The 27,935-nt window shown below is 40.6% G+C and overlaps 1 protein-coding gene across 2 annotated transcripts; it reads left to right on the top strand.

The window, feature by feature from the left end:
* Positions 1-27,935, top strand: LOC140480412 (nuclear receptor subfamily 1 group D member 2-like). 2 transcript variants are annotated; one of them, XM_072575250.1, is made up of 8 exons: positions 1-285; positions 7,207-7,482; positions 7,638-7,726; positions 14,740-14,884; positions 15,041-15,600; positions 15,878-16,063; positions 18,226-18,436; positions 25,686-27,935. In XM_072575250.1, the coding sequence occupies exons 1-8, from the start codon at positions 267-269 to the stop codon at positions 25,880-25,882; spliced, it is 1,683 nt and encodes a 560-aa protein (XP_072431351.1). In that variant the 5' UTR covers positions 1-266; the 3' UTR covers positions 25,883-27,935. The 2 variants fall into 2 exon arrangements, with proteins under 2 accessions (XP_072431351.1, XP_072431352.1); XM_072575251.1 differs by lacking the exon at positions 1-285 and adding an exon at positions 2,498-5,313.

Genomic DNA, 27,935 nt, shown 5'->3' with positions numbered 1-27,935 from the left:
GGAGCTGCAAAGAGCTGACACACTGAGTCATTGCTGTGGAGTCCAGCTGTAGGTGCATGGATTGAAGTACAGTACTGACAAGGGCATTGCACTTTGCTGAGAATATGCGGAAAGATCGCGAACTCATCAACGGCGATAACGAGATACGTCGGGATTAGGAGAACTGGAGAAATCAAGCTCCGAAACAAAGCGTTTGTTTTGGAAAGGAATGTATTCCTAAGATTGCTTGCGTAAATCGGAGGTTTCCTATTTTTCTCTTTACTGCAATGGATGGCAATGGTGCAGGTAAAAATTTTGATTTTCTGCGTTGTCGCTTTTACCGTGAATGCGCTTTGAATCAAATCCACACAAGGTTGGTCCGAAATGGATGTTGCGAGTGTACACTATGTATTGGTTTGCAGCGTTTCAGAACGTAAATTTTATAATGTGTTAGAATGTGCTCGGTCATTAGTTTGAGAAGCGAAACAGTTGCCGCAGGTTTTAGGGACCAGCAGCTCGGCGCCTCCGGAGTGCATCGTATTGTTTCTCTTTCTCTTCCCCCCCCCCCAGGATTTGGTTTCATTTTTGTCTGTGCGGTGGGGGAGGCGTTCGCAAAATAAGCTTTCTGTTTTTCTCCCTCTCCGCCCCTCGCTGTGCAACAAAGGTCGCTCGCTCGGTCGGTGAGTGAGTGAGTAAGTGACTGACTGTGGGGAGAGTTTCGCCCCTTCCGGCCGCGCTACGAAACCTTGCAGCTCCCTCACGTGGACTCGCGCTGCCGACCCACGTGCGCCTTGTGTTTACGCCGCGGCCCAGCGCAGCCAGCCATTGGCCGAGCGGGGCTCCCCGCGTGACGTCACAATCGCACAACGGATCCTCCCCCGGGAGGGAGCTCGCGGCGGCCGCATGTGACCCGAGCCGCCTCCGTGTTTATGTGACCCAGTTTCTGCCGCGAGGACGGCGCACGTGCTTCCCCCTCCCCCCAAGTCTTGGAGAAGGACAGCGAAGCGCCGCTTGCAGTGGCAGTGGCCACGCGAGGAACTGCAGCGGCGCGCGCTCTCTCTCTCTCTTGTCCCCCACCCGACAGTGAAGGATCTCAGTTGTCGCACTCGATGCTGGGTAACGTCACGTAGGCGCGTGGCTTAAAGCACAACGGCCACCGTTTTAAATTGGCGGGGTTTCGGCGATGCGAAGATGTCTCGAGACTTCAAAAAGCTTTCGAACTCCTTGGGCCTCGCGCTGGAAGAGGTCGGAAGTCGCGCGACACCACGTTATCCTGTAGCCCCGACACAAACAGAAACCGGTTGCTGACAAAGCTCAGCAGCGTCTGTGAAGGCAAGTCGAAGTTAACGTTTCGGGTCCGGTGGCCCTTCCTCCGGCAGGTTTATTTGAAATCGCAAGCCTTCGGGGGGAAGCTGCTCTTTCCGTTTTTTTTTTCTGACTTTGTCCAACACCGGCATTCAAAAGAAGCCGAAAGAACCGCGGATGTTGGCAATCTGAGGCAAAAAGCAGAATTTAAAAAAAGCTGCAAAAGCTCAGCAGGTCTGGCAGCATCCGTGGAGAGAGAAATCAAGAGTTAAAACGTTGAGTGAGCCTTCCTTAGAAAGAGGCCGTTCAGCCTTTCGTGTCTGTGCCTCTCCTGAGGATTTGTTGTCCCCGCAGTCCCCCGTATTCTGCATATTGTAACTTTGCAGCAAACAACTGTTTCTTGAGGTTTAATACGTTTTTTAGGAGAGTCATCAGCTGAAGTAACCTAGTACTGACAAATTCCAGGTAACGTGAGGAGCACTGAATTAAATTACAATGATATTTGTGGCTGTTCACATCCTTTTTATACCTCACTTAGCAAAGATCTGCAGTTTGGACCGCTTTATTAATTGGGTAGGTGATTATTAAGTTTTGAGTTGGAAGTCATAAAGCAAAATCCACTGTGCTGTTTTAAGTAGTGTTTCTCTGAATTTATTTTAGTCCATCTATAAATAATTTTCCATAATTGATCATAAACAATTTTAAAGACACTTCCAGTATATTCTAGAACCTTAGATCAGCTGTGATAACATCTTAGCACCTCAGATCACAAAATGAAGGAGCAGAAGGCCATTCAGCCCATCCAGTCTGTTCCATCATTCATCTAATCATCCTTAGAGATATACAGCACGGAAACTGACCCTTTGGTCCAACCCATCCATGTCGACCAGATATCCCAACTCGATCTAGTCCCGCCTGCCAGCACCCGGCCCATTTCCCTCCAAACCCTTCCTATTCATATACCCATCCAAATGCCTCTTAAATGTTGCAATTGTACCAGCCTCCACCACATCCTCTGGCTGCTCATTCCATACTCGTAGCACCCTCTGTGTGAAAAAGTTGTCCCTTTAGGTCTCTTTTATATCTATCCCCTCTCACCCCCCCGAAAAGACTTTTTGTCTATTTATCCTATCCATGCCCCTCATAATGTTGTAAACCTCTACCCCCCCCCCCCAACCACCCCCCCGGCTCCAACGTTCCAAGGAAAATAGCCCCAGTCTGTTCAGCCTCTCCCTATAGCTCAAATCCTCCAACCCTGGCAACATGCTTGGCAATCTTTTCTGAACCCTTTCAAGTTTCGCAACATCTTTCCGATAGGAAGGAGACCAGAATTGTGCACACTATCCCAAAAGTGGTCTAACCAATGTCCTATACAGCCACAACATGACCTCCCAACTCCTGTACTCAATACTGTTGCTTTCCTTTATCAGTAAACCAAACGTCACTATCCTATCTACCTGTCACTCCACTTTCAAGGCGCTATGAACCTGCACTCCAAGGTCTCTGTTCAGCAACACTCCCTAGGACCTTACCATTAAGTGTATAAGTACTGCTAAGATTTGCTTTCCCAAAATGCAGCACCTTGCATTTATCTGAATTAAACTCCATCTGCCACTTCTCAGCTCATTGGCCCATCGAGTCCAGATCCTGTTGTAATCTGAGGTAACCTTTTTCGCTGTCCACTACACCTCCAATTTTGGTGTCATCTGCAAACTTACTAACTCTTATGCTCACATCCAAATCGTTTATATAAATGATGAAAAGTAGTGGACCCAGGACCGATCCTTGTAGCACTCCAGTGGTCATAGGCCTCCATTCTGAAAAACAACCCTCCACCACCACCACCCTCTGTCTTCTACCTTTTGAGCCAGTTCCTTGGTTCCACTTTGATACCTTATCCCTATAACAGTTGATTCCCATGTGAACCAACCTTGTGACAACCCTCTGCAGTCAAGAATTCTGCAGATTTATTACCCTCCGAGCAGAAATCCATACTAATCTCTGTCATAGTTTGGCAGCCTCTAACCTCAGATTGTGACTTTGGAACTCTATTCCTTAAAAGGTGGTAGAAGCAGAGTCTGAATATTTTGAAGGCATATATAAGTAGGTAAATTATTGATAAGGAGGGGAAAACATTACCTTGATAAGTGAGAATGGGGAGTAATCTAATCAACCATGATCTTATTGAATAGTGGAACAGGTACAAGGGCCGATGGCCTGCTCTTAATAAAAATAGGGGCATTTTGCTAAAATACAAGGCGCTAGTTAAATTGTGTCTAGAATACTGTGAACAGTTTTGGTGCCCTTATCTAAGGAAAAGTATTCTGGCATTGGAGGCAGTCAGAGAAGATTACCAGGGTTAATCCTGGGTATGGAGGAATCATTTTATGAAAGCTAGAATAGATTAGAACATTACAGTGCAGTACAGGCCCATCTGCCCTGTGAAACAAATCTGAAACCCATTTAACCTACACTATTCCATTCTTGTCCATATGTCGATCCAATGACCATTTAAATGCCCGTAAAGTTGGCTAGTCTACAACTGTTGTAGGCAGTGCTTTCCACGCCCCTAATACTCTGAGTAAATAAACTACGTCTGACATCTGTACTATATCTATCACCCCTCAATTTGAAACTATGCCTCCTTGTGCTAGCCATCATCATCCTAAGAAAAAGGCTCTGGATGTCCACCTGATCTAACCCTCTGATTATCTTGTATGTCTCGATTAAGTCACCTCTCAACCTTCTCTGTAATGAAAACTCATAAGTCCTTCTCTCCATACCAGGCAATATCCTAGTAAATCTCTTTTGAACCCTTTCCGAAGCTTCCTCATCCTTCCTATAATCTCCAGAACTGCTTGCAATACTCCAATTGTGGCCACACCAGAGTTTTGTATAGCTGCAACAGGATGGGCCTGTTTTGATTCTAATTTCAAAGATTGAGAGGTGACCTTATTGAAACATAGATTCCTAGGAGACTTCACAAGGTAGTTGTAGAGAGGCTGTTTTCCCTTGTGAGAGATTCTGATGCTCAAGATCTTATGTGGGTGACATTCGTGAAAGACCAAACGTGTTACAGCCTTTACAGTTCTGTTCCATACTTTATTGACGTGGATTGCAGTTAGCTCTGTAATAGAAATGATTGGTCAGAGCTATTTTGATGGTGGTGAAATCCTGCAAGGTTTGGAGTTACTGGAAGACTGCTACTGATTTGCTAATTCTTGAATGGAGCTCATTACCTACACCGCCCTCCTTTGAGATGCTGCTTTCTAGATCGGGGAAGTAATCAACATTGTTTATGTTCTTTTGCTTGGTGATGATGGGGAAGCCTTGCTTCAGTTCAGTCATCATTGTCATCATCTTCTCTCAGATGATATGTAGGCCACTGTCAAAGTTAGTGGTCATATACTGGCACATGCACAGTTTGGCAAAAAAAGCAGTGCCAACTTTGAAATCCAGTCTGTCAACCACTGGTGTTACTACATGATACCAGAGTCTGCACCCAGCATTGTCTTTCTCACGATGATCTCAACAAAAGGAGTAGAGGAGTTAATGCCGCCTTGCCATTATCACTTGAAGTCTGGAGGTACCTGTGCTCGCCTTGATTATGTATAAGGTGTTCAAGATGTTAATATAACACTCCACTAATGTTGTACAACTTGTGATGTACCAGAATGATTGCTGATGGATGCTTCTGAAAGCCTTGAAATCAATTAAGTTGAAATCAAAGGACTTCTGATACTCAAGACTCTGATGTTGTTATTATTGATGTTATTGGATTGTATGACCTAGTTGCAGCATGATCCACCACTGCAGAAACCTTCCTCTTGTTCACAAACACGACCATGTACTTCTGCTTGCTAATTTTTGTGGAGTACCATGCTAAAGACCTTGCAATACTGAGAGAATTGCTGTACTTCTCAACTTGTTGCAATCACTGAGCTTCCCTTTATTTGGCACCTTGATGATTATTTCTTGTTTGCATTCAAACAAACTGGGATATCCTCTAGTCCAGATCTTATTGAACAGGTCTGTGAGCTTTTTTATTATTTTTGTTCAATCCCTCTGCTCTGTAAAGCTAATTTTATGTTTATTGGATATCAAATCTCTCCATTATGATGAAAGTAATAAATGTATTCAATATCTTTTTAAAGTTTGCTTCCACTTTAATCTTACATGTATGCCCCACTCTTGTCTCTCAAATGTTTAAAAAGTAGTGGATAATCAGTGCATCTTCTTTCTGGTTTGAAGTTTGTGAGAATTATTCATCGTAATTGGAGTGTCTGAAATCAAATTAATGCTGGGCCACAGATTGCTAAAGCTTTTTGATTTCTTGGCAGTGAGTAGCTTTCATTTTGGGATGAGAAAATATGTGCCAAAGGTTTCTTCATGTTGTACTATTTGATGTAACTCATCATTTAAAAAAATATTTATTCACTCACTGAAAAGAGGTGATGCTGGTCAGGCTGGCAGTTATTGTCAAATCTTAATTTCCACTGAGGAGATAATGGACGGCCTCTTTGAGCTACTGTAGGCCATTGTATCAACTTCTGTTACAACAGAGTGACTTGTGGGCCATTTTGGAGGATAGTTAAGAGTCAGTTAAATGTCTTACTCTCTAAAGAATAAACTCCTATCCACTCTGAGCTTGTAAACTGCTGCCCCTCTCCAACTTCCCTTTCCTCTCAAACTCTTGAAAAATATTACCTTCCAACTTTGTGCTTATTGTTCCAGAACTCCATGTTTGGTTACTGCCAGTCAGGTTTCTGTCCCTGCCACAGCACCAAAATGATTTTTATTAACACCCTGGATGACCGTGATAAAGGCAAACCATGACTTGGGATCAACCAAAACCCGTGCCTTTGTACCAACTCTCTCAAAAACTCAGGCAGATGAAGATTAATTAAGAAAAGTTAACTTGCTGAGTTTTTGAGTTAGCAACAGACAGGATTGATGACCTGGTATGCGGTCTGTATACCAAGGCAGGCCCCAAAGGTCTTTTTGGCACCTTAGGCGAAATATTGTATAACCTTACTGCAACCCCAAAAATTCAATGTACAGAAACATGAGAAGTTTAGAAATTTTACCTTTATTTCCATGGCATTTGAAATAGCACACTTGGTGCTCCTTTAAAACCTGGTACTTTAGGCAACTGCCTAATTTGCCTATATAGTCAGCTGGCCATGTCTATATATCGTCCCAAAGAATCATTATTTTGATTGAATGCCATAATTAAAGTGGGTTTGGTTACAACTGAAATATTGTTTAATTCTGGGTACTACACCTTTAGAAAGATGTCCAACCTTAGGGTTTTGAAAATATTTACTGGAATGTTTCCAAGAATAATGAGAGCTTGGAGAAGCTACGGTTGTTCTCTTTTTTTTTAAAAGACGTTTGAGAGGAGATTTGACAGAGGTGTTCAAAATTGAGTAAATAGAGAAACTTTTTCAATTGTTAGAATGAGCTAGAACAATGGCACAAATTTAAGGTGATTGGTTCTTTCATCAAAGTGAAATGAGATGCCTTTTTTGGTGCAACCTGTGGTTAGGATCTACAGTGCACTTACTGAATAAGTGGTGGTGGTGGCAGAGCCAACCATGACTCTCAGAATTGGATACCTGAGGAAAAATGATCATATGGCCACGGACAAGAGATAAAACAATGCATAAGGTTAACTGGTTTACGGTCTCAGAGTTAACATGGGTTCAAAGGGCTGACTGTCTTCCTGCTGGTTTTAATTATGGTTCTAAAGGAAATGTGATTCAACTCTGGCTTCCATAGTTTTTCAGACTAAATGGATTAATGGGACAGGAGGAAAATAAAATGTGTGAAAAGAAAGTTTAAAACAGACATGAATAACTTCTAATTTATTTGTTTAGCTTTATAATTGTCTACCATTCATTTTTATTTCTTTTTATGCAGGTGGTGTCATTGCATATATAAGTTCATCAAGTTCCAGTTGTAGTCCTGTCTCTTACCACAGTGACAGTTCGGAGAACAGCTTCCAGTCAGTCTCGTCTTCTGTTCCATCATCACCTAACAGTTTTGTATCTGATAACCACATTAACTCCAATGACATGCTTGCTGATAACTGTCCATTGAAACTAGGAAGTTCCAGTAACATTCAGCTTGCATGTTCAACTAAAGGGGATGGGTCAAACACAAGCCCTTTGAGCAAATGTACCAGCGGCATTACTAGTGAGTGGATAATGCTGTAATTAAAATTTAATCACAGAGCTAGTATGTTTTGACATCCAAAAATTTTTAATTAAAACAGACATATATAAACTTGATTTTATGATTGCTAGGCCACTTCTGCTATTATAATCCATTGGGTATGTGCTTTCTTTTAGAAATTAATGGCATGATCCTTCTGTGTAAAGTCTGTGGAGATGTAGCATCTGGATTCCATTATGGTGTGCATGCATGTGAAGGTTGCAAGGTAAGGTATAGTTTCTCTGTAAATTTTAATAAATAATCATATGACATCTCTAAGAATTCTTCTACTTAATATAGTCTGAATAATATCTACAAATTTATTGGATTACTAATTGAATTGGTATAATTAATACATTTTCTGGCATGTTGCAAACCTCCCATAGTTCCATGGGGAATGAGATCTCACACTACAGAGGAACCTTGATTATCACAATGAAATGGACGGGCCGTATTTCGTTCAGATAATTGATTATGCAGTTAATCGATTCAATGCCTCTTCTCTGGGGCTGAGTTTTCTGAAGTTTCCTTTTTCCTCGCTCTGCCTGCCTTGCTCCCTCTCTCTGTTTCAGGGATTGTTTCTGAGCAAACTCATACTTGTAAGGGGCTTGCAGCATTGCTGAAGCCTTACTCCCCCCCCGCCCCGCCCCCATCAGTTCACTTGGATTAACACAGTGAGCACTTGATATGTCCGCTCCCTGTTCAGGAGACTAGGCAGCAGCACACTGTGCGCGAGTCCCTGCCTCCGTCTGCCCCCAACTTGTGTCCGCCGTCTGATCTGACCGCCCTGATACCCCTGCCACTCTCTACGGGCAGCCAGACTGGACACCAACAGCAAGACTGCTGCTGATTTTGGTGGGGTGAGTCTCAAAATAGTACTCTCACATGCGCACACAGCCACACACATTACTTTTTACTGGAACATTTTGACAAGTTCCAGGACCATGTTGCAGAGATTATTTGGGGAAGGGGGGTGGTTTCAGGTACACCCCTGTGCAGAACTCTAGGAAATATGTAGAGAGAGAGGGCGGGTGATCAGTCATTTGGCGACTGTGCCTGGGCTTCCAAGGATGTCCAGGACTGTTCTCGGCAGCATTTCAGTAAGCAGAGTTCATTTTTAATCATTGTAAACGAAAGACATGATCAGTTGGAAACACCACTTTGACATAACGTTTCTATCAGAACTGTGAGATCTTCTTCGGATAATCTGAAATTAGGACAATTGATATTTGGATAATCGAGGTTCCTCTGTATTGTGTTATTGCAGAATGATGATTTATTAATAGAAAATGAATTTAATGTTCATACTCCAGCCAATTATTAGGTGTAATTTACTCTTAGTTAGGCATGTTATAACTGTAAATTCAACTTTCCTTTCAGTGCATCCTTTTAAAGATTAAGATTGGCATCTATTACTATTATTTTCATTCACTGCATCTGAGAAAATGGTAATAGTCCGTGTGAACTTCCATTTCGCAGTACTCATAGGTAAAGAATTCTAAGATTTTAACAGAGATGATGAATGAACGATGATATAAGCCCAAGCTCAGAGGGATGTGAGCTGGAAATGGTGCAGTTCTAACTGGACTCTTCTAGATGACTCTTCAGGTTTAGGAGGTGCTGCTGAAAAAGCCTTGATGAGATACAGCAGCGTATCCTTCAGGTAGTACGCACTGCAGTCAAGGCATGATGCTCATGGAGGGCTTGGGTGGTTATTCACCTGTAATTATTGAAGAAGGTTTCGTGCTACCTTGTGTCAAGCTTCTTGAGTGTTATTGGAATTAGTATTCATCTGGCTGAGTACAGAGTATTTTATCGTTTTCTTCACTTGTGCTTGTAGTTGGTGTTTAGGCTTGAGCTAGTCAGGATTGAATGTGTTGCTGGAAAAGCACAGCAGGTCAGGCAGCATCCCAGGAGCAGGAAAATCGGCGTTTTGGTCCGGAGCCCTTCATCAGGAATCTGATGAATTTTCCTGCTCCTTGGATTCTGCTTTTCCAGCAACACACTCTCATCTTGAGCTGGTCAGGAGGTGAGTTACTCTCTCAGAATGTCTTGCTTCAGTCGTCAAATTATTTCTGTGGCAGGTCCACTCCTGTTTCTGGTCAGTGGTGATCCTGAGAATGTTGGCAGTGAGAAGCAATGCTAAATGTTATATGCTTGGAACAGTGTTTAGACTATTTTGTGTTGGAGGTGGTTATTACTCATATGAAGTGTGGACAAGTAATATTCAATATCACTTGCCTAGCTTCTGCTGAGGCACAGTCGCCAAATGACTGATCACCTGCCCTCTCCACATATTTCCTAGAGTTCTGCACAGGGGTGTACCTGAAACCACTCCCCTTCCCCAAATAATCTCTCCAACATGGTCCTGGAACTTGTCAAAATGTTGCAGTAAAAAGTAATGTGTGTGGCTGTGTGCGCATGTGAGAGTACTATTTTGAGACTTACTGAAATGCTGCCGAGAACAGGGAATAGATTGGTTCAGTTTCTGAGGTATATTATTGAATATTGCAATTGTTAGCAAACAGTCCCGTTTCTGACTTTATGTTGTGGCAAGGCTGTTGATAAAGCAGCTGAAGATGGTTGGGCTTTGTTAATTACACCCTGTGCAAATACATATTTCTTAGCTCAGTTCCCAAATTTGCCTTTCAGAATTCTTTCTCTCCCTGGCCTTTTATTATTGCATATCTGTGTTATTTCAAATGTTTTTGGTTGTATCTTAGAATAAAGTCTTTCCTTGAGGTGGACTTATTAAATTGTCAGGGCTCATATCATGTGAAATATTAAGATCCCATTAAGGACATTCGTAGAAGAAATCCAAACACTCAGAACACCGTGCCACAAGATTTTGTATTTTTAAACAAAGACAAACTTTGTTGTACATAAAGAGAAATTAAAACGAAAAAGAAAAACACCACTGACTAAACACTATAGCCAGGTGTTTCCCAGAACTTTGTGGGAAGCTAGGAAAGACACTGCTGGGCAACTTGCTGAGATATTTGTTAAATTGATAGCCATGGATGAGGTGTCGGAAGTCTGAATGAAGGGTGGCTAACGTGATGCCATTATGTAAGGAAAAGTCAGGAAACTATAGATTGGTGAGCCTGAAGTTAGTGGTGGATAGGTTGCTGGAGGGGATTCTGAGGGACAGGATTTATGTGCATTTGAAAAGGCAAGGACTAATCAAGGATAGCCAGCATGGTTTTGTGCATAGGAAATTGTCTCACTAATTTGAGTGAGTTTTTAGAAGAGGTGACGAAGATGATTGATAAAGGCAGGAGTGTTGCGCATTGATTATATTGTCTTCAGCAAAGCATTTGACAAGGTCCTGATTGGTAAACCGGTAGTAAAGTTCGATCACAGGATCCTGGAGGAGCTAGCCAATTGGATACAAAATTGGCTTGAAGGTAGGAGACAGAGGGTGGTAGCAGGGAGTTGCTTTTTGGATTGGAGGCCTGTGACCAGCGGTGTGCCATAAGGATCAGTGCTTAGACTAGTGTTGTTTCACATGATTTGGATGTGAATATAGGTGGTATGCTTGTATAGACCTTGGGGTGCAGGTGTGAAAGTGGAGTTACAGGTAGACAGGGTGGTGAGAAGGTGTTTGGCATGCTTACCTTCATTGGTAATAGTGTTGAGTATAGCGGTTGGGATAACAGGCTGTGGCTGTACAGGACATTGGTGAGATGACTTTTGGTATATGCATACAATTTTAGGAAGGATGTTGGTAAACTTGAGAGAGTGCAGAAAAGATTTATAAGGATATGCTGGAATTGGAGGGTTTGAGCTATATGGAGAGGCTGAATAGGCAGGGGCATTTTTCCTTGGAGCAATAGAGACTGAGAGGTAACCTTTATAGAGGCTTACAAAATTGAGGGGCATTGATAGGTTGAATAGCCAAGGTCTTTTTCCTATGGTAGAGGAATCCAAAAGTAGAGGACACAGGTTTAAGGTAAGAGAGGAAGGATTTAAAAGGGATCTGGCAGATAATGTTTTCGCTCAGATATTGGTGCGTGTAGAGAACAAGCTGCCAGAGGAAGTAATGGGGGTGGGTACAATTGCAACATTTAAAAGACATCTGGATGGGTATATGACTAGGAAGAGTTGAGGGATAAGGGCCAAATGCTAGTAAATTGGACAGGGTCAGATTGGGTTGTCTGGTCGGTGTAGATGAGTTGGGCTAAAGGGTCTGTTTCAGTGCTGTATGACTCTACATGTGATTAACTCATCGTGTGTATTTTTACTCTGATAGGATGGAGGACAGGGGAAGCAAATATTCTGTATATTTTATGAAATATTGAAGGTTCACACACTTTTTAATCCAAAGATATACTACAGTCCTGCATTCACATTAATACTTCTCAGCATTCCAACTATTTGGAGATTAGATTGCAAGAATATCTTTCCTTTAGCTTTTGCCTACTTGACTCTTATCTTTTCTGTAAAGACATTATACTGTGTATGCCTCTTTTTTTTTTGCTGCTGCTGCTTAATACCTAGCCATCTGCCTATAGCTTTCCAAACTGAATGCTTTCTCCCACAACAATTGGTGGGGAGCATCATAGACTTCTTCCATGAGCTGAAGGCTGGAGCAAATATTCCACCTGCTTTTCCCTCGAGGTTCAAACTGAAATAGTGCCCTGTCTGCATTTTGTATGTTGAATAATAAAATTAATATTTCTTCTGCTTGAAGTTCAGGCCTCACTGGCTAATATTTATTTCCCTTGTCTCTCCTTACTTAGTAAGTAGCAGCCTACACAAGATCAAATCTAAAAATATCATTATCGAAAAGCATAGTAGGTCAGGCAGCATCTGAGGAGCAGGAGAATCGACATTTCGGGCATTAGGAATGAGGTCTCATTCCTGCATCTGCAGTCTTCACTTGCTCCTGAAAATATCACTAACATAACTGTGTTTTTATTGACAGACACATGCAAACAAAAGCAACTCTGGTCAAGGCTTCATTCTAAATTATTATCTGTATGGCAATGTTGCATATTTTGTTTGGTTCAACCAGAAATGTAAACAAATTAATTTACATTCAGCACACTCAAACACAAGTCACCTTTTAAATGTGTTGATTTCATGCTTATTTGAGTTGGATTTGTATCAGAAGTTTTACTGGTTTCCCTACTTTCCTACAGTTCAAACTTTAACTGCTAAATCAAAAGTTATTTTCTAAAACATATAAATAACAAATTAGATTTTTGCAAAGTGAGGATAGCATAGACTTGCATTTCTATGAAGACTTTTCACAGTAAGAAGCACACTTGTTTTCCAATAAAATAAGTCTGCTTTCCTTTGTCTTCAAGTATATTAGAATACAGGTAGTCCCCAAATTTTAGTCTTGAGTCCAATTGCAAGTTGATTTGATACAAGTTGGAACACAATGTTGGACAATGTGAAGTAACCATTTGTAAGCACAGAAAATGTTCGTATGTCGGATCTTTGAAATTACACCTCTATGTGGGATCGTGTTCCTAAGTACAAGCATTCATAAGTTGGATGTTTCTAAATCAGGACCCCCTGCACTCATGCAGCCACCTTCTGAAACTTATAGCATTAAATTTGAAGCTATTTTAACTTGCATCAACAAACCAATATCTCCTTAACATGTGAGTTCATTCCAGAAATAACCATAGCAGTTCACGTTGTGGTGAAATTTGCAATTTGATTTTCAGTCTAAGTGTAATATTGCATGATATAATTAGGACTGAACTAAGAATTAGTATTAAAATACAGAAATACATAATTTGGCTTGTGCTTGTTCTGATGCTAGCACTTCAACTGAAACTTTAATCTTATTTTCTTTCCATTTCCTCATTTAATATTCTTCCTTTTCAAATAAAGCAGTTAATTCTCTTAAAAGGTAGAGATTCTGTTTTGATAACTACTTGCGGTAAAAATATCTCCATGTTTTAATCGTCTTTCTGAAAATAAAACCTTTTAACCTTTTTAAATTCTTTTAATTTCAAATGTAATTTTGCATCAAATCCTTCTTGATATAAATGTTCAAATCAGCAGACGTGAACAATTTACTGTTAGATACTTCTGCAAAATGGAAAGCTCCTCTTTCACTTCATTTGGTAAGGAAAGCCCAATTTTGTTTTAAGCTTTTCTAAATAACTAAAGCTTCTCTGCTAAGCTTTGCTGTATCCTTTCCATGCTTCTTGATTCCAATGTGAAGTATACGCACTTTCCACAGGCTTGAAGTCTACATAAGTTAAAGACCCTCTAAGTACACCATTTCTCAGCTGAAATAGGAGATTGGTAGGAACGATGTGAATTGGATCCTGGCCAAGCGTACAGTATATTGACTGACTGCAGGACAGCTAACGGATGCCTTATGTTCTAAGGGCTTTATCTTCCCGGAGTCACAATACCTCATTCCCAGGACTGTCTCCAGAAAATGATTTTCATTCAAAACAGAATTTGAGTTGATCTAAACATTTAAAAATGCTGCTTCGTGTGTGTGAATGTATGTACAGTATATACGGGGGAGGTCGCCAGCTTTTCTAACAGCAGTCTAAATTAATATATCCCACTTTACTTTGCAATGGAAACTAACAAATTTCATCTAGTATTTGCACAGATGGATTCATAAGTATTATCATACTCTTTCAAGTGGATATTTGCAAAAAGCGCTTGCGTAAGGTAGCATGTGCTTCACTCACTTCTTCTAATTTGACTCTTTAGAGTCTCGTACTTCTTGTGAGTAGATGTTTGTTGATCCTTAGGAAAGTTTGATGCCTTGTAAGAGGTTAATTATTTCTGCTCTAAAGTATTTTTGCAGAAAAATTAGTTTCTTTATGATTAGATTAGATTACTTAGTGTGGAAACAGGTCCTTCGGCCCAAAAAGTCCACACTGACCTCCGAAGAGCAACCCACTCAGACCTATTCCCCTACATCTATCATGTATGTGAGAAATTATTATTCATAAGCCTGGAGCCTTGGATGTGAAAAAACTATTATTTTCTCTGGTGCTTACCACTTCAAAGATGCAGATTTTGACCAAAAAATGTTCTATGTTTGTTAAATTGTCATGTTGCAAATAAATAGTAAGCAGTTTAATGAGTTTGTACCATTAGCAACTTCTCTTTAAAAAGCACAAATTGACTAACATTCCAATTGCTTAAAACTATTAAGGCTTGAACAACTATGGCTACAGGCAATTGGGTATAAATTTGCAATTTCTAAAAATATGAATTAGCTGGAATGTTTTGCATTTGTTCTTGCAGGGATTTTTCCGAAGGAGCATTCAGCAGAATATCCAATACAAGAAATGCCTGAAAAATGAAAACTGTTCCATAATGAGGATGAATAGGAACCGGTGTCAGCAATGCCGCTTTAAGAAGTGTTTAGCTGTAGGCATGTCCCGAGATGGTGAGTACCATTGCAGATAGGAACAATACTTACAATAGTATAATTATGGCAACACATACATCAGATATGACCATATTTCAAAACTATTGGAAGGTAAGTTTGCAATGCAAATTGTTCCAGTACAATGTTGAAAATCTTTGGGATATTCTGTTACAGCTGTTCGATTTGGGCGCATTCCTAAACGTGAGAAGCAGAGAATGTTGATTGAAATGCAAAGTGCAATGAAGAAGATGATGAATAATCAGCTGAACGGCTACTCACAGACTGAAGGGTCACAAGATGAGATTGCTTCTTCACAACTACAACATAAACAACTTCAAAACATTGAAGATGATGTAATTGGTACAGTGGCCAAAGCCCATAAGGAAACATTCTACTGTACTCAAGAAAAAATGGGCAAAATGCTGGAAGCTGAGAAGCTCCAGAACAGAAAGAGTACTCAGAAGAATAGTGATGATAATTGGATAATTGATCAGTCTACAAATAGCATCAATGGAAGCCACTGTTTTCACAATGCAAACCAGCACAAAATCTCTAACACAAATAAGATTAATAACCATGTATTTTGCCCAAATGGTGTGTCAGATAGATTCATAAGTAGGCATTATCATACTGTTTTGAATGAGTATACTCAAAATGCAATTGCAGAAGATGGATTTTCTCAAAACAACGCTATGTTTGACCATTCTTGTACCACGGAAAGGAGAATGCATCTGGTAAATACACTATCTATGCTTAGAAAAGGATCATTCATTTATTGCAACGTGATTGCCTATTGGAATGTTTATTTGTTTGAAAGTTCTGTATTGAGATCAGCTATTGATATTAAGAAAAAAAATTGAGTTCATACTTTGCAATACAATCTTTAATTCTTACAATTCCTTATTTAAGATCACTATTTTCTTCCTATACATTTTGAATAGAACACTTATTTGTTAGTTAAAACTTCAGTTTCTGGTTTTCATACTGAATTTTGATGTTTGTCTTGGCTAGGTGTGCCCGATGAGTATGTCGCCTTATGTAAATCCCAATAAATCAGAACAGGAAATCTGGGAAGAATTCTCCATGAGCTTTACACCTGCAGTTAGAGAAGTGGTAGAATTTGCAAAACGTATTCCAGGATTCAAAGATCTATCCCAACATGACCAAGTTAGCTTGCTTAAAGCTGGAACATTTGAGGTACGTACAGAAGTTTTAAAAAATTCACAATACTTTTCAGTTATCTAGGCACTGGGAAATCAGAAATTGTGAATTCAGCAGTATTAAACAGTCTTTGTGTTTTGACTATATAAATACAATATACACATTTCACATCTTTTCTTCATTCTGTTAAAGTCAATGAGTAGACATACTTCATGTGTGCATAAGGGTGAGTAAGGCTATTTGATTATTGTAGGATGATGTGAGAGCAAGAGCAAAGCACCTTCCAGGTGTCATTCTTTTAAATGGGAGCAAATGGACAATGAATTATTATTTCCTAGCTGTGGACACTCCATTATCAGTCCACAGATAAATATGGTAACTCAGTACATCAGGAGCCAAACCAAGGCCTTTTTGTTTTGAGTGGTTTGGTAAGAACAGTATGAAGACTAGTACACATTTATTTAGAATTTCTACTTATGATTTTGCAATTAGAACATAGAACACAGGGGTAGAAATTCTGGTGGGATGGTAGAGATGAACTTTGGTGGGATCACTCAAAAGTGCAGAAAGGAGACCTTTCTAAAACCTCCCATGGAAAACACCAATCAAACCTTCTTGTAGGCAGATGACCGTGTCTTCCACCATCCCTGCACCCAAATTCTGTTTTTCAGTGTGACTGGGAAAGTTCTCGAAAATTTTGAATTCTATGTCTTGTGTGGTCACATTAGGCTGAATGAAAATCCTTGCAGTTGGTAAGGAACCTTTGCTGTGGGCCAAATAAAGATTTACCTTCATGGCCAAGGCGAGGGGCACCCCACTACACCTTCCAACAGCAGATCAGGATTCCAGAATTTTGTGACTATGCTCTTTTTTTAAACTGTGATAAGGCAAATGAATGGATTTATTTTAGATTATGAGCCTGTGTTGCTCAGCACCATTCCAATCTCAATGTACACATGCTGTTAATAAATTTGTACCATGTAGCTAATTTCCTGCAGTTCATTTTAGAAAGGAGAACAAAAGGGGGGAAACTGCAGAAAGCTGTAACACAAAGGGACTTGGTACTTGTTCATGAAACACAGCAAACTAGCATCTAGATGCAGCAGGCAATTGGGACCAACCTTCCTTATTTAAAGGGTTTTGGGAGTGTAAGTGCAGGGAAATCTTACTGCATGTGTACCACTGGTTATACCATATCTGGAGTACTGTGAGAAGATCTGGTCCTCTTATTTAAGGAAATATTTTATTGGAGGCAGTTTAGAGAAGGTTAGAGGATGATCCCCGGGATGTAGAGATTGTCTTATGAGCAAAGACTGAACAGGTTGAGGCTCTAATTGTTGGAATTTATAAGAATGAGATTATTTCATTTAAACATATAGGATTGTTAAGGAGCTTGTCAAGGTAAATTTTGAGGATGTTTCTCCTCATGGAAAGTCTCTGACTAGAGGGCATAGTCTCAAAATGGTGCCAACTTAAGACTGAGATGAGGAGGAATTTCTACTGAGAGTTGAGTTTTAAAAATCCCTTGCCATATAGAGATGTGAGGGCAGAGTCCTTGTGTATACTTAAAGTTGAAAGAGAATCTTGATCAAAATGGAATTGAGGAAAGAGCAGGAAAGTGGATGAGAGGACGCCAAAGCAACCTGAAAATGGAACATGGGTCCACGTGGCTGCAAAGCAGAACGTTTGAGCTGCAAATGAGCCCCTTTTTCTGAAGTTGCTGGGATTAAATAGTAGTGCTCAGGTTTTCACAAGCAAAAAAGTATCTCATTGCAAACTGATGTCTCCACTAGTGTAGTAATAGTAGCGTTACTATGGCAGTCATTGCACTTAAGGCGATTCCTTGGCACCACTTACATTGCTACTGACACCTCAGCTATGTCCATGTTACAGCCAAAGCTCGAGGCCCTTTCCACATATCTTGATGTTAGAATACAGTTAATGTCCATAATTGGACAGGACTTCTTTCCAGCTGGCTGTTTCCGGGAAGATCATGTCCAGCGTCCTGCCGTGATCGCAATTTTGTTTCTGAGCTGAAACTTAAGCTAACATTAGGATTGCAACTCAGTCCCGGAAAATATTTCACATTGAAATTGTACTTTTTGAAATTATTTTTCTTAATGTGAAATTTTAGATATTCCATGTCCAGAGACTTTCTGAATGATGTGCTAATTAATACCCGTTTCTATCATTGGTAGGTATTAATGGTACGCTTTGCTGCTTTATTTGATGTACATGAGCGCACAGTCACATTTCTCAGTGGAAAAAGTTACGGCATGGAAGAGTTGCAGTTACTGGGAGCAGGTGATTTGTTGATGTCCATGTTTGAGTTTAGTGAGAAGCTTGGTGCCCTGCAGCTGAGTGAAGAGGAAATGAGCCTGTTTACAGCTGTTGTCCTGGTTTCTGCTGGTAAGAATAGCTGCTATAATTATGTATGTTCATTAGAAATGTACATGAATGCCACTTTTATGTCATTTCTGTAGAAAATGTATTTTTCCTGTTGTGAGTTATAAATAATTTGAAAACTAAAACAGGCCAAGAAAATATATTAACTACCTTCTTAATACCCCTCAAAAAATTATTTCTGTCCTTATTGTTGTGATGCCATCATTTCTCTGACCTTTTGCATTTCTTATTGTTGGGCAATGCAGACTAAAATTGGGAAGCCTCTAAAAGTGGCTATGGGGACCAGAATGTGACATTATCCCATGCTTAAAACACAGGCAGCATACCAATTTTACACTACCTGCCCATTGGAATGTAGTAACTTCTCTTTGCCTGAATATATTAGCAGGGGTCAATATAGCACCACTTTAAATCCTAGCCTATGTCGCTTAATTGTTAATGCAGTACATTGTTACTGCAGTAGACTTTGCAAATAGAAGCAAGTCTAACCTAAGAGAGAATTAGAGCAAACAGGGACAGGCAATAAATACAGGCCCAGCCACAACACCCATGTGAATGAATAAAGTTCCTCCTTCCTCTCCTGCCTTTGAGGACAGTTGACCTATGCATAAAATTGAGAAGGAGACTCCCAAGATTGAGTGGAAAACAAATGGGCATGAAGTTCAACACCAGAAATCAAGCACCAAGAACGTACAAGTTCAGTGACCTGTCAAGTGGTGAAGGTCGGATGTCATCTTCTAATCTTGTATTCTATCAACTGTGTCAGCAGCCTCAAACTCTTTCAAAGCACCACACTCCTTTATTCCCTACCAAAAATCTATTGAATAGGCTTCCTAACATTCATAAATTTCACCTCACCTTCAGACAGTTGGCACCATTGCAAGGTTTGCACGTGTATCTCATAGATTGGTAATATGCACAATTACTCAAAGGGAGGGACAGGTGTTCCAAATGTCTTACTGCCTGGATAGGTGCTGCTGACTTTTATTAAGATGTCTGTTGCTTAAGCTGTGATCAACAGTGGGCTGAAACACTGGATATTGTTAGTCTCCTATTTAATCCTTCTTCATCCCACATTCCCCTCATCCCATACCTTTATAACCTTCTAAACTGTGTACTTATGTACCTTTTACCCCCTCTAGCACCACCTTACAAACATATGAATTAGGAACAAAAGTAGGACCTTTGGGCCTGATCCACCACTTCACCATTCAATAAGTTGATTTCTGATCTGTTTGTATTTGAAATTTCACTTTGCCATCTATCCCTAATCACCTTTGCGTCCCTTACCTAATAAGAACCTATCTACCTTCCCCTTAAAAATATTCACTGACCCAATGTCCATCACACTCTGAATTGCAAATTCTCTCAAAACTCAGAGGAAATAAAAATCCTCGTCTCTGCCCTAAAAAGTTGACTCCCAGTTTTAAAGCATGTCCCCTAATTCTGGATTCATCGGCAAGCTTCAACAACAATTCCATGTCCACCTTGTCAAGATCATTTTAGAGCTTAGAAACTTCAGTCAAGTCACTGCACGCTCCACTGAACTCTAATCTCTTGTTGTAAGATCCCTTGCCCATTCCAGATAACAATCTAGTAAAGTTCCTGTAATACATTTTCCTCCATCTCTAATACATTTTCATCCATCCTTAATGGAGAGTAGGTTCAAAGGGCCAAATGCTCTACTTCTCTTTGTGTAAATAAAAAGACCAAAACTGTACATGGTCTCACCAATTACCTTAAGCATAAAATCCTTACTTTTATATTAAGTTTCTCCCATAATAAAGGCTAGCATCCCATTAGCTTTCCTGATTACTTTCTGAACCTACATGCACAAACACATTTTGTGCAGACTCTCACATTCACTGCTGTGCACTTGTCGCTAATTCACAAACATCCTCCTGTTGTTCTGCCACTCACCTGTTCACTTCAGCCCATCTGCGCTCTCATGCCCATTAAACCTCACCAACCTAAATGCCCTTATGCTCAGTCATTATGTCCTTATGCTGTCCTACACACAGGCACACAACCGCACCCTCACTCATAGAATAGTTCCCTCATATGCACATGTGCTTTTTCAGTCACATGCTCTCATTCTCTTTCTCTCACTCAACTCATAATCCAAGATGGTGTGTTGACATTCAATGATTGCAGGGTTTCCTGAAGGGGGGGGCATGCAGAAAAGTGGTACCTACAGAGGAACCTTGATTATCCGAACAAGATGGGCAGGCACTGTCTTGTTCGGATGATTGATTATTTGGTTAATCAATTAAATGCCTTTCCTCTGGGGCTCAGAGTTTTCTATTTAAGTCTGCTCCCTGTTCAGGACACTAGGCAGCAGCACACCGCGTGCGAGCCCCTGCCCCCAACCCTGTCCAACACCACCCACAACCCAACCCTGTCTAACATCACCTCCTAGCCCTATCCAACACTGCCCACCTGCCCCCAAGACCACCCACCCCCTGCCCCCTCTCTGGCAGCCGGACTGGACATCAACAACAAAGCAGCTGCTGCCGCCTTTTAAGGGGGTGAGTCTCCAAATAGCATGCGTGCGCGCACACAACCTTTTTACTGCTACTCTTTGCTCTGTAAAGGACACTGTTGGAGAGATTATATGGAGAAGGTTGGGTTTAAGGTACACCACTGTGTAGAACTCCAGGGAAAGTGTGGGGAAAGAGCGAGAGGACGGGAGGTCAGTCATTTGGAGATGGTGCCTGGGCTCCCTTCGATGTCCAGGACTCTTCTGGCAGCATTGCAGGAAGCAGAGTTCACTTTTAATCACTGTAAACAAAAGGCGTGATCAGCATAGGAAACACGTCTTTGATGTAATATTTCTATCGTAGGAGATCACGAGGTCCTGGATAATCAGATTTTTGGATAATTGATGTTTGGATAATCGAGGTTCCTCTGTATTGGAAGTGACCTCAAAGATAGTATTGTATGAATTACTTTCAGTGGTGCTTGCTAATGAGTATAGTGCTGCTGGGGAAGCTTTTAACTATCTTGGCAAGGGTATAGGATTCTGAGACAAGGTTCAGCTGAAAGCGTTCCACAGCCAGAACTAGAAAAGACAGCAAGCAATTCAAAACATTATAGGAAGTATAGGCCAGTTAGGACACGAGAATTTGGCAAAGTTGAATGATGTTTATTTTCATGCCAGGAGTTTGACGAACAAGGCAGGTGAGTTGAAGGCAAAAATTAATATGTAGGAATATAACGTCATTACTGCCACTGAGGCAAGGTTAAAAGCGGGGCAGGATTAGTAGCTCAATATTCCAGGATATAGGGTTTTCAGGCAAGACAGGAATGGAAGTAAAAGAAAGTATGGCAATATTGATCAGGGAATCTATTATAACAGTAAGGAGGGATGATATCTTTAGAATATAGCTCAAATGAAGCCATTTGTCGAGAACGTAAAAACCAAAAAGGAGCATTCACAATGTTGAGTGTTTACTACCAACCCACAAAACAGTCTGTGAGAAATAGAAAGATAAGATAGGCAACATAGCGTAATAGGCTATGATAGTGCGGATTTCAACATCCCCAGCATTAACTGGTTAGTCACAGTGTGATAGGTTTAGAGGGATAAGAATTCTTAAAATGTAGCTGGGAGAGCTTTTTTAAGCCAGTACAAATAAGGAATACGAGAGAATTATCCAGTAGTTAATTAAGTTTGTTCAGAAACTTGATATGATGCGTAAGTTAAAATGCTAAACGATAGTGTACAATATTTAGAAATTCATTGATATCTGGGGACAAGCAGGCCGTTGACATGGAATCTGTCAGTCTGAAAGGCTGTAAAAACAGAAGCCAACTCTCCAGCCAAGGTGTCAGGGAACTCTTTCTCCTCCTTTTCTGGTTCATCTTCCATCGGGGAAAAAACAGCCTATAAAGACCGCCTGATGAGGACCACCCAAAAGGATTGCCTGAATGAGGATGCTGTTTGCCCCGAGCACTTGCTGATATGCCGTTTCTATGGGTGGGTAACTTAACTGTGCCAACGATTGTCTTAGCCCTTTTGGCCATTGACCATGGGACTAATGCTCGTAATATCAGTTGGCCATTGTTCTCTTGCCTACCTCCATCTGACCTCCCTCCACCTATCGCATTCCCAACGCTCCTCCCCCAAGTCCCTCCTCCCTACCTTTTATCTTAGCCTGCTGGACACACTTTCCTCATTCCTGAAGAAGGGCTGATGCCTGAAACGTCGATTATCCTGTCCCTTGGATGCTGCCTGACCTGCTGCGCTTTTCCAGCAACACATTTTCAGCTACCTTCATCTGAAGATTAGTTTCCTGCTAAGAACCAACCTTATTTTTGAAAATATTACATTTATGAATGGAAGTGAGGCACCTAATGACTTTATGCTTGTGGAAGGTTAATTAGTGCTGTAACGTGTTAAATGAGGCCTCGTGCTACACCGGAAGTAGGGAAATGATCACACGTTTAAAGGGGACCCCAATTTCTGACACCCGTCCAGACTTCTAATAGACATTTAACAAGCTTCTCAATGTCTTCAATAACCCTGTGTAGAATCATAGAGGTCTGCAGCACGGTAATAGGCTCTTTGGCCCATTTTGTCGATTCCACCATGCTGCAGATAGAACACTGCGTAGATATGCTTGGTAGAGACCAAATGGGTCTATTCATTCCGGAGAGGCTGCCTGTTTGTCTTGTGCATTCACTGTTAGATCTACTGACATATTCTCCAACTGCTTCCCACTGGCTGACTGTCACGTACAGGAAGAACAGAAGCTTGGCTGGGGGACATGGAAACCAAACATAAGTCTGTTGAAAAGGTTTTAAATTTGCAGAACTCTGAATACCTCCTTTGAGTCTTCAGGACTCTAGTGGGAAGGAAGTAAGGAACTGCAGGATATGTGCCAACTCCAGAAAAGCATGCAGTATCTGGGTGGGCTGCAGCTAATGAGGTGGGTTGGCAAGGAGGTCAGGTGGCAGGGGGAAGCCCCAAACACCAGTTTCTGGTTCAGAGTCTGCAGCTCAATGGAATAGAATGAAACATACGTGTTACCTACATAAGGTCGAGACAGAGAGAGAGCAACCTGAAGGAAGACGATAGCTCGATAAATTCATTGCAGTCTGATATTGAGATGATCAGCAAATCCTTTTATATCAGACTGTAAAACATGAATCCCCTACCATGACTATCTTGGGCAACAGTATGCAAGAGAGTCTGGACAACCATTAACTCTGGATGATTTGACTAAGATGTTTGAGCCCTTTTGGAAAGAGTAAAACTAGTTACTAGCTGGAAATAACAGTTACTAGCTGAGTTGTATTAAACTCTTGTGGGACTTGATCCACCAGATCTTGCTGGAAGTATATGAATTGTAAGAACTGTCTGGCTACATGTCTGAATCCATTTGGGCAAGCATCATCACCCTTATCCATATGTGGAAGGAGGGAGATGAAGGAACTTAGAAATTAGCAAACTATCGCCCTTCTGATAATGGACTGCAAAACCATGTCTTTACGTCATTGTCAATTGGGTCAGCTCTGCTTTGAAGTTGGTGATCTGTTCTGACATGATGACTTGTTATTGGTAGGAAAATCTCCGAGAGCTGTTGTGCTACTCATGAATATGATTGTCTAAGTGAGAGACAGGTCGTGGACAGCTGCCGCATCTATCTGCACCATGATGAGGGGCCTTTGATAGAATAGTTAGATCTCATGGAATACAGGGAGAACTAGCCATTTGGATACAGAATTGGTTCAAAGGTAGAAAACAGAGGGTAGTGGTGGAGGGATTTTTTTAGACTGGAGGCCTGTGACCAGTGGAGTGCCACAAGGATCGGTGCTGGGTCCACTACTTTTCGTCATTTACATAAATGATTTGGATGTGAACATAGGAGATATAGTTAGTAAGTTTGCAGATGACACCAAAATTGGAGATGTATTGGACGTGAAGAAGGTTACCTCAGATTACAACGGGATCTTGGCCTGATGGGCCAATTGGCTGAGAAGTGGCAGATGGAGTTTATTTCAGATAAATGCGAGGTGCTGCAGGACTTATACACTTAATGGTAAGGTCCTAGGGAGTGTTGCTGAACAAAGAGACCTTGGAGTGCAGGTTCATAGCTCCTTGAAAGTGGAGTCTCAGGTGGATATGATAGTGAAGAAGGCATTTGATATGCTTTCCTTTATCGGTCGGAGTATTGAGTACAGAAGTTGAGAAGTCACGTTGCGGCTATACAGGATATTGGTTAGACCACTGTTGGAATATTATATGCAGTTCTGGTCTCCTTCCTATCAGAAAGATGTTGTCAAACTTGAAAGTCTTCAGACAACATTTATAAGGATGCTACCAGGGTTGAGGATTTGAGCTATAGGGAGTGGTTGAACAGGCTGGGGCTGTTTTCACTGGAACATTGGAGGCTGACGAATGATCTTAGAGGTTTACAAAATTATGAGGGGCATGGATAGGATAAGTAGACAAAGTTTTTTTTCCCTGGGGTGGGGGAGTCCAGAACTAGAGAGCATAGGTTTAGGGTGAGAGGGCAAATATATAAGAGAGACCTAAGGGGCAACTTTTTCACTTAGAGGGGTGGTACGTGTATGGAATGAGCTACCGGAGGAATTGGTAGAGGCTGGTACAATTGCAGCATTTGAAAGGCATTTGGATGGGTATATGAATAGGAAGGGTTTGGAGGGATATGGGCCGGGTGCTGGCAGGTAGGACTAGATTGGTTTGGGATATCTGGTCGGCATGGACGGGTTGGACCGAAGGGTCTGTTTCCCTGCTGTACATCTCTATGACTAATATTGCACACCTACATGATGTATTTGCTGTCCAAAATGGAGTTGCGTTAGGAACTTAATTAGATTCAACTCCTCTTATGGTATTTCTCATAGGGTAAATCGGAGAAATCCCTGAATATTCTGGGTAACCTGGCCTCCTACTGCAAACCTTGTCTTATCTGATTAGCTTTGGTTCATCCACCAACATGTGCTTTATTTCCAAAGAATGCCTACCAATGCACCCATATGGCATCTTGCATAATTCAAACCACAGTTGCTACTTTAGAGCTCTTAAGGCACTTGTTCTGCCAAAGTTCAGGCAGTGACGTGCCCAGTTTCTCATTATATTTGTTCTGCATTGTAGTAAAACAGATGCTTTGCTTACATTTTAGACATTAAAAATAAAATGTAGCTGAATTTACTTTCCTTGCAGAAACACCTTTAACATGCTTGGTGATTTTGTTTGACTTTGAATTGTTGTTTTCTCTTCTAGATCGTTCAGGAATAGAAAACGTTAACTCAGTTGAGCAATTGCAAGAAACTCTAATTCGAGCACTCAGAACCTTAATTATGAAAAATCATCCAAATGAATCCTCCATCTTTACAAAGCTCCTATTGAAATTACCTGACCTGCGTTCTCTTAACAATATGCATTCAGAAGAATTGTTGGCCTTCAAAATATATCCTTAAATTTATGAATTAGTTCTCCACCCTTTGTTTCTATTCTGTATATTTTGTGAATGAGTATGCATATTTATATATATATAGTGCATTTTTCTCCAGCATTATTTTTGAGCTACAAAGGGAGTAATTAATCAAATATTGAAAATTAGAAGTATATTAATTAAAATATATTTTGAGATTTTAACTTGTATGTAACTTGAGACTATCAAATATGTATAAATATGACTCACTGTTTACATTTCACCCTTAAAGATGACTTGGATAATTATGGCTTCACTTTAAAATTAAAATCTTAGAGATTTAAAAAAAAATTGGTGCTTTAATGTTGCAAGTCTCCATTCAACATTGCTGTCAAAGTGGGATTGACAATAGAGCATAGTGTAATGAAGCTGGATTGTATCCATAACTAACACTTTCCCAGTTAAGAAAAAGTTTCGAAACAGTCTGACAGTAACTTGTGGAGTCTGTGAATATTGTCCAGTTGTCTTCCTGATCCTTTTTTCTTCAAACCACCAAATTGAAGCAGTTGAGTAACATATTGCAACCAGCATGTCTATATGTCTTGTCTTTATTAGCTGTGTTTGCAGCATCCACTGATTGTTAATCTACATATAATGAAATTGTTATTATACTCAAGTAACATTTTAAAGTTTGGTATTGTCCTCCTGGATTGACTACTGTAAAATGTGCTTTATAATTTGTATTATTTTTGGATGTGGATCAATGCAGTAAAGTAATGATTTCCAATGCAATGTACTTTTCTTTCTTGTCTGTGTAATCGATAATCCCAGTTTTTATAAAACATTGATCAGGCCACAGATGAAATACTGTGTACAGCTTCGGTTGCCACACTATTGGAAGGATATGATTGCATTGGAGAGGGTATAGAGGAGATTCAGTAGGATGTTGCCGGAGATAAAACCTCACCGTTATGAGGAGAGGCTGGGTTTGCTTGAGAGCTGATCTGATGAGTGTAAGTATAAAAACCTTGATAAAATGTATCTTGTCTAGCAAATACACATTAAAAATTATTACAAAAAATGGAGTTGGCTGACAGTCAACTGGTTAATAAGTTTTTGATTTTTTTTTTGCATTTTAAATAGCATTAATAAGGCAGTGTGTTGGTAAACTAGTGGATGAACAGTGGAGGCAGCCATTGCAAAAGTTTCTAATCTCCAACCACATTTTGTAGCTTTTAAAGCAGATACACTAGGAGATGGGGAAAATGCAGATCAGGAATGAGTAGGCAAATGGAAACATAAAAGACAGGTAGAAAACAGGAGGCATACCTGAGAACTGGGAAATTGGTTATCCAATGCCTTTCAAGTAAGTGTGCACCTAATTTTGGAATTATATCAGGCAATTGTTGGTAGATGGTGTGCCAAATGCACTCCCACTTTTGTACATTTTTAGCATCTTGTTCCAGAATGAAACTGCAGACACAACTGAACTACTTAGCTGCCTGTCAGTCCGCCTGGCAAGACTATGATCAGAAACTGGTGAGCAGTGCACTCAGATTTCAAAACATGTATAGCTTTTGGATAAGGTTCTTTATCGGGGGTACAGGAGGGGGGAGAAAAAACAATCTGTGCTTCAATTTCTTGAGGGGGGGAAAAGGCACCAAAACCAACAATTTATTATAACAGTACAAGCATTTCATCTCCTGATGACAAGTACCATTTCAAATTGGAAAAGAAATTGGCAAATGCTGTTTCTCCGGGTCTCTCTCAACTGCTATCAGGCAGTCAGGATGATTCTGTTCTTGAGAAGATATATCCTTTTCTTGGTTGTTTCCTTTGATTATGGCCACCATTGTGGCTGCGTTGAAATTAATTAGGGCTTAGTACATGACATGCCAACACCATCAAAAATATTGGTAAATTTTAACTAGTGCTGAACAACTGAATATCGCACAACATCAATAGATTATCTAGTTTCTTAAGGCTTGTTCCGCCATTCAGTTAGATGATGGTTTATAGCTACCTAACTACTTTCTCTCATCTTTGCTCCATGTTTCCTGGTATCCTTAACCAACACAAAAAAATCAATCTTTTCTAGA

The sequence above is a fragment of the Chiloscyllium punctatum genome, chromosome 8 (assembly GCF_047496795.1).
Source record: "Chiloscyllium punctatum isolate Juve2018m chromosome 8, sChiPun1.3, whole genome shotgun sequence".
In the NCBI taxonomy this organism is placed as follows: domain Eukaryota; kingdom Metazoa; phylum Chordata; class Chondrichthyes; order Orectolobiformes; family Hemiscylliidae; genus Chiloscyllium; species Chiloscyllium punctatum.
The sequence above is the reverse complement of the archived record's forward strand: the minus strand, read 5'-3'. Positions and strand labels throughout refer to the sequence as shown.

Bases quoted from the DNA above. Each gene is read 5' to 3' on its own strand.
- LOC140480412 (XM_072575250.1), top strand. The intron at 15,601-15,877 runs GTAAATACACTA...TGTCTTGGCTAG, and splicing joins CGGAAAGGAGAATGCATCTG to GTGTGCCCGATGAGTATGTC. The intron at 18,437-25,685 runs GTAAGAATAGCT...TTTCTCTTCTAG, and splicing joins TGTTGTCCTGGTTTCTGCTG to ATCGTTCAGGAATAGAAAAC.